General features: G+C 49.7%; 1 protein-coding gene and 1 non-coding gene across 2 annotated transcripts in view; one reads left to right on the top strand and one right to left on the bottom strand.

Annotated features, from left to right (window-relative positions):
• Positions 1-14,127, bottom strand: part of ANO2 (anoctamin 2) — a 318,066-nt gene that overhangs the window by 229,563 nt on the left and 74,376 nt on the right. Inside the window, exons 4-6 of the mRNA XM_060305839.1 lie at positions 12,969-13,120; positions 9,587-9,641; positions 7,185-7,236 (exon numbers count right to left, since the gene is read on the bottom strand). Coding sequence (XP_060161822.1) covers positions 7,185-7,236; positions 9,587-9,641; positions 12,969-13,120 — 259 coding nt within the window. The remainder of the gene's footprint in view (positions 1-7,184; positions 7,237-9,586; positions 9,642-12,968; positions 13,121-14,127) is intronic.
• TRNAG-GCC (transfer RNA glycine (anticodon GCC)) lies at positions 10,109-10,181 on the top strand. The gene has a single exon. It is a non-coding gene; the product is annotated as a tRNA-Gly (tRNA).

Genomic DNA, 14,127 nt, shown 5'->3' with positions numbered 1-14,127 from the left:
GGAGAGCCAGCCAGAAGCAGAAAGCACTGAGAACATTTTCCTTCCCCTCTCGCCCCAAAGAGAAGCAGGGCCTCGGCCCAAACAAAGCGTGGCCCACCGAGGACTTCTTTACTGATCCCCAAAGTCCCTTCAGGTCACCGGGTACTTCACACCTGTTGCTTAGAACCACAATTCCCCAGGGAAAAGGCTCACATCTTCTCTCTGCCCAGCACTGGCCACAGCTCTGCTGATTCTGCCAAGCCCAGCAACACTGGGCCTCTGCAAATCCGGGGTCAGGGTCAAGGACCAGAGCAGGGTGGGCTCAGGCCCTGGGACTGGTACCTGAAAACACCCTCAGAATATAAAACCTAAGGCCTCGCATTTAGCTTCCAAGACATCTCTGGTTTCCTGGACACAAAGGCTGACCCAAAGCACAGTTTCTGGTCCGCCTCCCAAGGTGAGAATCTCACGAAAACTACAAGTGCCCCCGAGTGATAGGGACTGCAGCTCTGCCCCTCCAGGCCAAACACCAGGACAGGTACTTAGAGAGATGATGCTCAACTCCCGAAAACTCATTCGGTTTTGATTCCCCCCAGAACAGGGCCCAGTCTGCCCGGCGTTCTGCTTTCATCCCTGTATTCCAGCCGGACGTAAATCTAAACCAGAGCCCCCCAGACAGTGCACTGAACAGAGACTATATTTACCCATCACCCAGTTGTCTTGACATGTGCTTAATTACTTAAATGCCTTTAATCCCAAGCCTTTTCTTCTGACAAAATATAAACCAGTTCAGCTGGATGAATGATAAACCAGATGTTTACACCACACAACATGATCTGGCTTCGGTCAAAGTAATTAAGACATCGTCTCCTGAGTAGGGAGGGGAGATGCCCAAAGCATACATTTGTTTAAAGGCTCTGACACCGAAATATCTAGGAAAATGGAGCTCCACCAAGCTGTAATTTTCTGTCCATGAAAAGGCAACAACTTTCACATGAAGAAACAGGAGAGGCGTCAGTCAAGGAAGCTTGGGCTTCTTTCCACGGTAAAGCGCACTTGAAAGGCATTCCAGAATGGGGTGAACTGGCCCAGTCCTGAACCCGACCGCTGACCTGACGTTACGTTGATTAGGAGGCACCCTCAGGCTGGGCCAAGCTCGTGATGACTCGCAGACTACCACCACCCTGCGGACCCCAAACTCACAAGTACTTCCAGGCTCTGGATGTGGCGTGTGTATCAGCCCACCATCCCTCACTGCCCAGGTAAATAAAAGGGAAAGGGCAAGCGGGCTCTCGGGGAGGTCACAGAAGAAACCCCCCAAATTAAAAGGTAGACAGTCACCAAATGCCGATCCTTTTTCAAGGTCAGCTCCCCTTTCTTTGCCTTCTTCTGCTAATTTTTATCCTGCTGCCCCTCCTTTCACCAAAGAAGAAAAAAAGTAAAGAAAAGACAAAAAGGCGACAGGAAGTCCAAGAGACCCTACTGCTGGCTAGGACACTGAAAGGAACCAAACGGCGAACGTCCATATAGCAAATGTTAGAAAGACCGCAACAAAGATTAAGCCCTTCACAGAGCAGGCTTGGTTTCGTTCGAGGACTTCGGGGAAGTGACATTCAGATGCCCAGAAGACCAGCACGTGGACTACCCTCCCCACTCCCAGACGCAGGCAGGGCAAGAAGCCTGTGGCAGCCCATCCTGCACTCACATCGCTGTCTACCTTTAGAGTCCCTAAGAGTCACCTGGGGAGCGGGTTGAAAATGCAGTTTGGGACTAGCAGGTGCAAACTAGTATATACAGGATGGATAAACAACAAGGTCCTACTGCAGAGCACAGGGAACCGTGTACACGGAGGGTAACGGCTCTCCCGCTAATTCCGGGTCACGATGCTGCCTGGCATCCCCAACTGCCAGGCCACACCTTTGTACATGGTCTCTGTTGATATTCCTGCCCTGAATGGTGGTCATGTGAGTGTGTCATCTGCTCCTGTTGGGACCCTAACCTGATTCTCTGGAGTGGTTCCCTTTCTGTCTTTTGTATCATTTGCTTTCCCTGCACGCATCTCTCTCGCTAGACAGCCACGTGGCTTATTCGTTCTTCTCAAATGCCACTCAAATGTGAGCTCCGTAAAGGCAGGGATCTGTGTCTGTCTGAGTCCCTACTCTAGTCCCCAGTTCTAGAACATGAATGATACGTAGAATACGAATAAATATTTGTTGAATGAATGGATGTCACAGTGGGAAGACCTCAGCTTCCACCTTCGCTGGAAAACCTTTCCCAATAACTTTATCCGTTTATTAACTGATTAATTTACAAGAGCACTGAAGAAGAGTCAAGAAACTCGGGTTTCCGTCAGCTCCAAACCTCTAACCTTGGGCTCGAAGTCAATCTCTCTGTTGGGAAAGTGGTTAATATCTAATATCCGTTGAACCTACTCTGCACGGGAGTTAAAGGATCAAAGGAGACTAAAGAGTGTGAAAGTGCTTTGCAAAGCATACGATGACACACATGCAAGGGGTCCTTACTATCTTGGTTACAGGAAGACCTCATGTGTACAGAGATCTCTTACCTGGTTATCTCAGCTCTCACAACAGAGAACCCAGAAGAAAAAGTATCTCAGTCTCAGGCAACCGACTCCCTAAGGTCACGTACCTAGCCCAGCAGAATCCTCCAGATCCTTCCGCAATGCCTTTTCGCTCTCTCTTTACCCCAAATTCTAATGAGTTTGTTTTTCTGTGTCCTAAATAGCACGGCAAACCTTGAAATAGCAAAACTCAGGGAGGGAGGTCACCAGAGTCAAGAATTCAAAAACATCAGAGACTGTGGGGCAAACAGCCCTAATAATACTTAGGTAATCCTTGAGGAAACTTGGATAACCTTGTATTCTCAAGGATAATCCTGAATCCTACAGAAAAGCTTACGTATGCCTTTCTAGAGAGACCATATGTTGATATATTCTATGTAAGAAAGCAGGGAATTTTAGAGAGACTTTAGAAAAATTTCTATATAAGAAGATGTTGCTGAGGGCATGAAGTGCTACACCACTGACTGTATTCCCCTCTCACTTCGGTTCAAGGTCAAATTTGCAGCCCAACTGCAAAAGCTAGAGGGCCGTATGGTTTGCATATCTGTAGTCTATTTTTTTTTTTTTTTTTTTTTTTTGTGGTACGCGGGCCTCTCACTGCTGTGGCCTCTCCCGCTGCGGAGCACAGGCTCCGGACGCGCAGGCTCAGCGGCCATGGCTCACGGGCCCAGCCGCTCCGCGGCACGTGGGATCTTCCCGGACCGGGGCACGAACCCGTGTCCCCTGCATCGGCAGGCGGACTCTCAACCACTGCGCCACCAGGGAAGCCCTGTAGTCTATTTTTTCCTCCTAGTTTCAACATTCTATTTTAATTTGTGCTTTTCCTATTTCTTATTTCTTTATTTATTATTTATATTATGCTGTTTTATTGTTTTTCTTGTAAGTCACCTCAGAAATTTTGTGGAACAAGACGGGACTATAAATAAATCAATACATACATCTTGTATACGCAGCATAATGCTTTGCAAAGCAGGCATTCAAAACAATGTATTTTCTACAAAGAAGAAAGTGACAATACCAGATAAACGGGAGTGATTCGGAATTGTTATTATCTTTAGTTTTATTTTTCCATCTTCTATTTCTGATCTTTATCATCTTTTCCATCTTCTAATTTCCACTGTAATTGAGGACGATGAGACAGGGAGTAAAGCTTTGTAAACTGGTCACAAAAGTAACGACCACATAAAAGGCAATTCCAAGGCTGAAGGATCAATGAAAATGCCTTGGAAAACAATTCCACACACAGTCCTGTTCTTCCTTTTTCTTTTATTTTTATGAGGCAACCCTCCTCCGGAGGAAATCTAAGCCAATTCTAAGCCCATGTGTGTTTCTCTATAAAACCAGAGAGAAGGGCAATAAAATCAAAAGTTACCCATGGCTCAAAGGTCCGTATTATCCTGAGGCCTCACAATGTTATCACATTCCTCATTCTTTCTGATCTTCTAAGTAAGATGGTAAGTTGGCCAAAAAGCTTGAAGGGTACTACTGTATTTTCCCAGGCGGAAGTCAAAGAACCTGAGAATCGGCCTTCAGCGTTCTCCTCTCCTGGGAAGCAGAGTCCAGTCCCTTGTTAGGAGCTAGTAAACCATCAGCAATTACCGTGGAACCAACAGCCCATAAAGACAGCCAAACGCCACGCTGAGTTCCCTGCATCCCAAAGGCAGAGGAAATAGGCTCGGAGGAGGGAACCCAGCTTCTAGACCCAGTTCTAACAGTGTGTCAGTATGCGGCTCTGGAGAAGACACCCCTCCTGTCTGTGCACCTCGGTAACTGGAGATGATAATTCCTGACATACCTACCTTCCCGGGGAGTCACGAAGCTAACACTGGATAACTTATGATGATATTTAGATGCATCCGTGGGAGCTGGCTTTTCTCAATCTGTGCTCCCCTTGCCCTCTGTACACTTCTAAGAGCATACCTGCCAGATGACCTCATAATTATCTGTTTACGTGTCTGTCCACCTGGCTAAACTAAGAGCCCCGCAAGAACAGAAAGTAGGTCCAATTCATCCTGCCATCTCTTAGTTTCTAGAACATCATTTGACACACAGCAGGTGCTCAATAAATATTTTCTGAATGTCAAAAAAGAAAGAAATTTTTGAAAACTACTCAACAACAAAATCCTTAAGATGTCTGACTTTGTGACATCAGAAAACAAACAAACAAACAAACAGATCCTCAAAGGGAAAAAAAACTGCTGTCTTAAAGCAGAGGGTCTCTAATGGCTTTTCAACAATCTGGAGGCTGTCCCTCAAAACAAACTTTAGTTTTTAAGGACTTCCCAGTTTACAAAACAAACTAACAGTTTCCCATTTAATCTTTACAAAAACTCTCCAAGACACGTAATTCTTACCTAAAAGGGACAACTGGGTTGGAGAGAAGTTACGTCATTTGTCCACAAACACACATCACAGGGAACTCACCAGCTACTGCTATGACAGTAGCCGGCTGAGCACGTTTAATTAATTCACTAAAGCAAATCGACTGTGTAGAACGTGCAGGGCAGCCAGCCAAGTGCACTGGGGGATAAAAGATGATCCAGACACATCTCAAGGACCGTCTCGGGGGTCTAAGCCACGGACACAGATAATCACCAAGAAAGACATCAGACTTGATGGGAGTTCCGAGGAGAGGGCATAAAGGGAGAACCTGGGGGACAGGGGTATTCGGTCTGGGGGTGGGCCCGGGTGAGACGTGGGGAAGGACATCCCAGCAAAGGGAACGGCAGGAATGAAACCAGAGAGGGCAGCAGTCACATTAACAGGAAGAAAGGCAGGAGAGATGGACAGGGTGAGAGAGGAATGAGATGGAAATGGGCACAGCCAGACGTTGATTTCAAGGTTCTGGGAATATCTCAGTGGAGGTATCCAGCTGGTCGCTGGAAAGGCTGGTGTGCCATGGGGGAGAGAAGTGGGAAACAGAAATTCACGTCTTCTGTGCAAAGTGAGAGTCAGGAGGCCAAGGGAACATGGAGAAGACAACCTTGAAAATGGGGGAGGAGGAAGAGAAAGCAAAGCAAGTGTGGTCCAGGAAGGAGAAGCAGGATCCTCCCTGGGTACAGTGACAGGGTCTGGAAGGACACAGGAAGACGAAGACGGAGGAAAAAGCCGTGCAACGCGGGCAGTACGCAGTCACCTGTGACACCCGAGGGAGCAGTCCAACCAAAGAGGGTGTGAGTGAATAAAAGGCAGATTACTGGAACCAAGGAGTGAACTGGACTAGAAGTGAGGGTAAATTCCAGAACTTTGATAGAGGCCACGGGAAAATACAAACTACATCCTCAGACCTCTTGACGCCTCTGGTGGTCCTCGGTTACAAGTGCTCAAAGTGAGGGCTTCGGTCCATCCCGTGGGACTGAGGGGCCAGTGCATCGCCTCACTCAGAGTCTCATCTCATCAGCTCCAGACAAACACCACCATATAGAAGATTTGATTTTTTAACACTGGAGTGGTATTTAAAATGTTGTCGTGACATGAATACATCAAAGCAGAGTCACATACAGTCGCCCCCTTGAGAGGTCCCACACTGTTCTAATGGTACTGTCACTACACAGCACCTGCTCTGACTCCCTCTTCAACCCCTTCCCTCAGTCCTCAGGCAGCATATGGACCCCACATAAACTCTCCAACGTTAGCTATTATCACTGCCATCGTGGTTACTGCTCCTCAGCTTGGCGGCCTACTTTATTCCCTAGACTTGCCTCTAAATGACTCTTTTCAACTAAAAGCTGCCTCAAAAGCCCAAGGTTTGTCAGCCCAGGGTATGTTCTGAGTGATGAGTGACAGCAGCCCCTTTGGAAAGAGCATTCCACCTGCAGGGGGACCGTGTGGATGGGACACCGCACGTGGACCTAAGCTCAGCGTGTCACCCCGCCTGTGTCCCCTCCACCACCCGTCAGCATCCGGACCGCCTGCCTTATACTGCAAGCTCCCAAACACTGAGGGTCCTGCTTCAAACACAAACACCCCCAGGTTCAAAAACCAAACCACAAGGCAAACAGGTTTAGCCAGACAGGTTTAGTGGCGACAAGGATGCTGCACTCAGAAGAGGTACCGTCAGACTGATTCACCCTCTCTGGGACTCAGCTTCTCTGACATCAAGTGAGGGGCTTGGACTAAAAGGCCTCTAAGATGCCTTTCTTCTTAAAAACAAACGAATTAGAAGCTGCCATGGGGCTTCCCTGGTGGCGCAGTGGTTGAGAGTCCGCCTGCCGATGCAGGGGACACGGGTTCGTGCCCCGGTCTGGGAGGATCCCACGTGCCACGGAGCGGCTGGGTCTGTGAGCCATGGCCGCTGAGCCTGCGCGTCCGGAGCCTGTGCTCCGCAACGGGAGAGGCCACAGCAGTGAGAGGCCCGCGTACCGAAAAAGAAAAAAAAAAGCTGCCATGATTTGGGTGGTTATTAAAACCTTATGGAGACTGTGAAGGGAGAGGAGCTGAATTTTCGGGATCAAGTGAAAGGTGTCAGCAAGGATCCAAGGAAAGGAGAGGAAGGACAGAGACCCGGGGTGAAGGTCAGGGGGCAGGCAGGGCGTCCCCTCCACGCGGGCGTCTGTTTGTCTTGTTCTCAGTCTCCCTGGCCCCCAGCCCCTGTCAGCACGGCCCCCGGGGGGAGGGTCCTCACCCATCATGTTGTTGGCTCGAGAGCAGGCGGTGCGCTTCAGGATCTCGTGTACCTAAAACAGATGACAGTTCAGCCATGAGCATCTGGGCCACATGGTGCGTCCCCAGCCCGGGGGGCGGGGGGAGGATGGGCAGGCATGTGCCAAGCTCACGGACATTCCAACAAAGCATCTAACCCCTCATGCACACACACCCCGTCTGCCACCCCCCCGCCCCGCAAAATAAAGAAAAGCCTGTAAATTGACTGCAGTTACAGGAGGGAAGGGGAGCCCAGACTCACATCCCTCTGGAGGGCCCAGGAGGAAGCCGGGAGGGAAGGCGAGGGGGGGGCGTGCCCGCCCCACCAGCCCCAACAGTGCCCTGCTGCTGAGGGGTCCTGAGCGAGGCCCCTGCAGGTCCTGAGGGCCCGCGGGCCCCCCTGCAATGGAGCTGTCTCTCAGAGCTGCTTTGGGGACCCATGAAAGCGCTTTGGCAACTAGAAAAGGGCCACCTACATCTTGGTCCTTGGTGCTATCGCTTCTCTGCTTTTCCCCCAAGTCCTTATCACGCCTCCCCAGTCAGAGCAGGTCCCACCCATCCTCAAGACTCCAGGTGTCACAGCGCATCCTGGGCACATGGCAGGCTGCTGCTCGGTGACCACTGCACCATCAACAGGTCAACAGCCCCGACTGCGGGGCCTGCAGGGACCCTGTCGCTCACTCAGGAGGGCGGGGTGCCGAGAGCACCCCAGCCAAGGAAGCAGGGACCCAGGGCAGAGTAAACCTGCAGGCCAACCTCCAAGGAGTCTCAAGCCTGCCCCCGGCTCCAGGAAGGAAGTCGGCGTTGGGACAGACAGCTGGGCTGCCCAGACGCCCACGGGAAAGGGGGCACTGGGAGATGCAGGTGAGGTCCTCAGACCAAAGCCCAGGGCGGAGCAGACCCCAGAACAAAACCCAAGGCCCTTTTCTCCCCCCGTCACAATGTGCGGTGGACTGGGAAAAGGGCAGGAGGGGAAGGAAGAAGCTTCCAGAACGAGAAAAGATGTGTTACTCCATCATCATTCACACTCCCACGTTCCAGCCACAGACCTACAGGGAGTGGTAAGTAAATAACTTCCAGCAGAATGGGGTCCAAGAATGTTTAATTCACTTCTAATGCGGTACAGTATCCAACTGCAATAATAATTAGGAACAGCATTTATGTGGCAGCCTATTATTCTACAAGCACTTTGCAATTATCGGGTAATTTCCACAGTGCCTTATAACGTCCCCCCCAGTCGTGGGACCCAAGCTATGGGGAGACTTACAGCTTGTAACAGCATCAACTAAAACAATGGGAAGCTTATGCTTTTTTCTGTAGGAAGATAAAAGAAATCATATGCCCGTGTTAAATCTTCCTAGAACACTAGGCCAAGGGACCTGAGGTGTTTTCTTGCCCATCCTACAAGCAAAGAGTCAGGGCCGTGTTTTCAGCGTGACTTGGAAATGTTCTGTGTCTTCCTCCAATCACCTGCCCCTTCGTACCCTTCTCATCACCCTGCTGACTTGGAAGTCCTCTAGGTATCTAATGCTTATTCCTCCTCCTGTTGAAACTTAAGTTCTTTCCTAGGGATCAATGGAAGCACACTGCCATGTTTCCACTGTGGCCTAAGTGTCCAGCGTTCCTTGGGCCCCTTTTTCTCTCCCCTCTTCTGTCCATAGGCTGGATGCTCTCCAGGGGTGGAGGGGATAAATGGATCCGTGAACAGAGATGCCCTACAGCTCAGACTGGGGCCGCAGGGCCCAGGCCCTATGCAGATTTTCAGTGGAATCAACCATCCCACAAAATCCAAAACCTTGACTGCAAAAGGCAAGAAGACAGTAGAAGAATGGCTACAGTCACAAACGCTGGCTTCCTATTGAATGGGCTGGCAATTTTGTCCTTGGACAAACTGCCCAGCTCCAGCATTCCCCGTGACAGCAACGCGCAGGACTTCTTTGGGAATGAAAGAAAGAAACTCAGCAGCCCAGCAATGAGCCCTCATTTGGACACAAAACGATCTGCCTGAATTTTTTTTCAATTCATTGCATCTCAGAGCCTCAGTTTCCTCAACTGTCAAGCAAGGGGGTCACCTGACTAGCTGAAAGTCCCCCCCCCCCAGCTCTGACATTCCCTGCTTTTGTGATTCCAAGAAGGGCCTGGGTGGAGAACCATAAAGAGAAGACCCCCGTCTCAAGCCAAGAGTGAGAAGAGTTGTTGGCTATTTCGATACTGGGATTGGGAAGCTCCTGGACGCTCCTTCCAGTTGCTAGGCAACTCCAAGCAAAGGATGATGGGAGGCAGCAGGGAGGGCAAGAGATGTCCTGCCAAAGGGGATCCAGGCTTCCTCTCCCCCTCCCGAGCCCACCACACCTGGTTCAGCACCTGGTTAGCCGGTTTACTTACAATGCGGCTACGGGTAGCACTATCAAAGAAGGTGTCCTCGTCCTGAATGTTGTACCTGGCGACACCAAGAAAGCAGGTCAATTCATTTCATTATCCTTGTCCTGGGACTACTGTCACCCCAGGCCCAGAGCAAACCTCTAGAAAGCAACATAGCAAGATGTGTAAGCCACACACACACTCACAACATTTACACTCTTGCTGACCCAGTAATTCTGAAAACTTATCATAGAAATGTATCACTGGGAAAATTAATTCAGCAGAAAAAAAAGGTCCGTAAATGAAAATGTTCATTACAAACTTACTTATAACAAAGACTATGGAGCTAAGACGCAATTCCAAAACCTAAAGGATAGATTATCATATAGCCATTGAAAATTATAATTATGAAAATTTTAGAAATACTGTAGAAAAAGTTAGACTATCATAGAAAAACATTATACTGTGATGAGTTTTAAAAACGAAAGTATATAGAAAGGATTCCTGTGTGTGGACAAGGACAGTAAAAACACAGCAACGGGGAACTCCCTGGCGGTCCAGTGGTTAGGACTCAGCACTGCCACTGCCGAGGGCCCAGGTTCAATCCCTGGTCAGGGAACTAAGATCCTGCAAGCCGCACGGCGTGGCTGGGGAAAAAAAAAAACAGAAAAACAAAACTCAACAACAGAAAAGAGTGCAGTTTCAGGATGTTGGGCTTATAACTTTTTCAAATTTTCATTTAATGTTGTCACTGTTGTCACAGCAATTAGATACCAAACTCCCAATTATGCAAGACCTGTGTCTGTTGTAAACTTCAAATGTTGACCTTTCACTCAAAAAAACACCTGTGTGGAATAAAGACGCACAGGCAGAGAATGGACTTGAGGACACGGGGAGGGGCAGGGGAAGCTGGGACGAAGTGAGAGTAGCATGGACATACATATACTATCAAATGTAAGGTAGATAGCTAGTGGGAAGCAGCCGCATAGCACAGGGAGATCAGCTCGGTGCTCTGTGACCACCTAGAGGGGTGGGACAGGGAGGGTGGGAGGGAGGGAGACACAAGAGGGAAGAGATATGGGAACATATGTATAACTGATTCACTTTGTTACACAGCAGAAACTAACACACCATTGTAAAGCAATTATACTCCAATAAAGATGTTAAAAAAAACACCTGTGTGACTGTCCTTAGGGCACTGTGCTGGAGGGCACACAGACACCTGAACCATGCCCCCGGCCCCCGGGAGCCCAGCCACTGGGGATTGGGGCGGGGGGTGTTTCCAAGCAATTGATGGAGAGGAGAACGTGGACACATGCAGACCATTGCTATGAAAACTCAGAGGATGGAGAGCATATTCTGGCTGGGGGTGAAGAACTGGCCTGGGGATCACAGGGGCTGAGTGAACGGAGCCGTGTGGGAGGTGGCCGGTCAGATGCCAGCGCCGGTGTGGAGACAGGGCCCAAGGAAGGGGGAATGTAGAGGAGGCTCAGAGTGCAAAAACAACAGCCGGCCAGGAGGTCAACGTGCCAATCCCAGTCCAGCCACTTCAGCTTTCATGACCTTGGACAGATCCTGGGCCTTGGTTTCCTCTCCATAATAGAGGGATAGTTATATCTGGACGGCCGCTTCACAATGGGAGTGTGACACTGTGATTTATAATAAATATATATTTTGGTCTTTATCCCCTGTGCTCACAGCTTCCCAAGCCCTAGGAATTTTCTGAGCCATGAGAGCCATTGAGCATTTTCTGAGCCATAAGAGCATCTTTTGTTATAGTATTTGGTCTCCCGTCCTCAGTTCCTGAAATTGCTTCAGAGCCATAAAGGTGACAGGAGTGTCATGTTATTCATAACAAGCCCCTTTCAACCACCAGTGAGTTTATGTTAATGAGGTGACTTTTGGAAAGCCGCTAAGGATAGGGCTGGTTGCCAGGGAAACCACCAGGAGTTAGGGTTGGAACTTTCAGTCCTACCCACTGATTTCCGGGGAGCAGAGCGGGACTGGAGGTTGGATCAGTCACCAATGGCCAATGATTTGATCAATCACGCCTATGGAATGAAACCTCCATAAAAATCCAAAAGGATGCAGTCTGAACAGCTTCTGGGTTGGTGAATCAAAACGCTTTCACGCTGAGCCCGAAACTCACGAGGACAGAAGCTCCGTTGTTTGGGACCTCGCCTTATGTAGCTCTTCACCTGGCTGTTGACCTGTATCCTTTAACATCCTTTATAATAAACCCGTAATCCAGCGAGTAAACTGGTTTCCTGAGTTCTGTGAGCCACTCTAGCAAATTAGTCGAACGCAAGGAGGGGGTCGTGAGAACCTCTGACTTGTAGCCAGTCGGTCAGAAGCACAGGTCGCAACCTGGACTTGCTTAGGCATCTGAAGTGCGGGGCAGTCTTGTGACGCTGAGCCCTCAGCCTGAGCAATCTGATGCTATTTCCAGGTAAACAGTGTCAGAACTGAGTTGAATTGTAGGGCACCCAGCTGGTGTCGGAGAATTTCTTGGTGGTGCGGGAAAACCCACACACACATTGGAACTGGTGACCAGAATTGGTACCAGAATCGTTAAGGGGTAAAAACTCAGTGAGGGAGCATATGCATGTGTACAGAATTGTTATCTAACACGGCAAAGATAGGCAGAGATGGTACCCAATGAATGGCAGAAACACAGCCCATCGATGCCATCTCCTCCAAAAGCACAGATCCTGTATCTTTTCTTCCTTCCCAAGCCCATTCCTTTCCCTCTCTCACTGGATTCTCTTACCGGTCTTGATAGTTTCTTACTTTGTCATTAGCAAAATAGCAAAATGCTAATAATGTCATTAGCATTAGAATTAGCACTTGGCTTCTGCATCTCCCACTTCCCAACCACGACTCCCCCTTCCAAAGGCTTCCCAAAGGGCCATCCCTGAGAAGAAAACCTATTCCCTCCCCTCCTCTGGGTCAGTGAGGGCACGAGCTGGCAGCTGAGAAGACAGACGTCCAGAAGCTTCATCCAGCGTCTCTCTGCATTATCACAATATCTTGAAACCCTGTTAGACTGGGAACACAGCAGAGTGGTTTCCCTGCAGAAGGTAAACAGGTATCGGACCACTTTGCTCACAGAGTCCCGAAGTTTCTGGCTGTCTGCTCCCTGATTCTCCATCCATCACGCAAAGTGACTGAAATGGCAAGTTTTCCCAGAAGCCACGGGATGAACATTCAAGAGCTATCTGCGATCATCTCGCTCAGGGACAGGGATTGGGAAGGCAGACACACGGAGTATGCCAGCCTGAGAGCAGGCTTCCTCCCCCATCTCCCAGGCACCGGGGCACTCGGCTCATGAGCTGAGGCCCCAGGTGGTGCTTAATGTCCCTTCCCATCCCCCAAGCGGCCCCACCTCCAGAGTTCCAATACTCACAGGTACATTTTCTCCCTGGAGAACGGGTAGGAGAGGTTTTTCATCCTGTCGTTACTGTGCTCGGGCACTCGGGGCTTCAGGGGTGCGCTCAGCTTCTGCAGGATCTCGTTGAACGTCTTCGCGATGCTGCCTTCTGACTTGATCATGTACCTCTACGACGGCAAAGCCACAGGTATGAGGAGGAGGCCTCGTCCAACGCTCAGAGGAGAAGGACCCACAGCCAGAGCTGCAGGGGGCTCAGATTCCCCCCATAGGGGACACTCTGGGGAGAGGACGAGACTGGGGAAGCCAGCAGGAGGGTCCTGCCCTTCCTCCCCTGCTTTCACAAGGTGGTGAACCCTCTCAACTGTTTGTGCGAATGGAGGTGACCAGTGCAGGGAAGGAGGAGCGCGGTGACGAGTGCAGACTTTCTATACATCTTTGTTATACCATCACAGAAGACCTACTGTGTGACCGTCACCATACTAAGGGCTTTACTCAAATGAGCTCCAATGCACACTGCACCCAGCCAGCTAGATAATATTACGCTCCTGTTATGATGAGGAAATTAAGGCTCAAAAAGGTGAGATGAGTCAACAAAGGTCACACAGATAGTAACTGGGCGACTGCTTGGATCTAACTCGTGTCAATCCAATCCCAAGTCTGTACTCTCCAACCACACCACGCCCCTATGTGACGATCCAGCATCACTTCTCTTGTGCTCTTCTTAGGAGACATCTGATAAATGAGTCTGCTGTCAAAGTACTAAGCACCTAGCGAGTACCTGCCTCGAGTAAAGCGCTGCGTCAGTACCAAGATCATCACTGGTATTTATAGTACCTATGGTTTTTCATAACGTACAGAGTCGTCTGCGTACACTATAGCTTCTGGTCTTTCTAATTTACGGATGCTGTCATTGAGACACAGAGGTTGTACTTGTCATAGCAAAGCTCTGGTGGATTAACAATGGCCACAGATTTTTCCTCCACACAAGTTCTCCATTCAAGAGGTGGCATCTCTGTTTCCACCCCCTTAAGTCTGGATGGGCTCTGGGGCTGCCTGCCCAGTGCAGCAGAAGGGACACTATGCCAGTTCCACCCTTTAAGAAGATGGGCAGCTTCTGCCTTGGTCTGCCTTGGTCTCTTGAAGCTCTGAGCCGCCTGCAGGAAGTCGAAGGAGA

The sequence above is a fragment of the Globicephala melas genome, chromosome 10, assembly GCF_963455315.2.
Source record: "Globicephala melas chromosome 10, mGloMel1.2, whole genome shotgun sequence".
NCBI classification, from domain to species: Eukaryota; Metazoa; Chordata; class Mammalia; order Artiodactyla; family Delphinidae; genus Globicephala; species Globicephala melas.
Note: the sequence above shows the minus strand (reverse complement) of the source record. Positions and strands in the feature narration are given on the sequence as shown.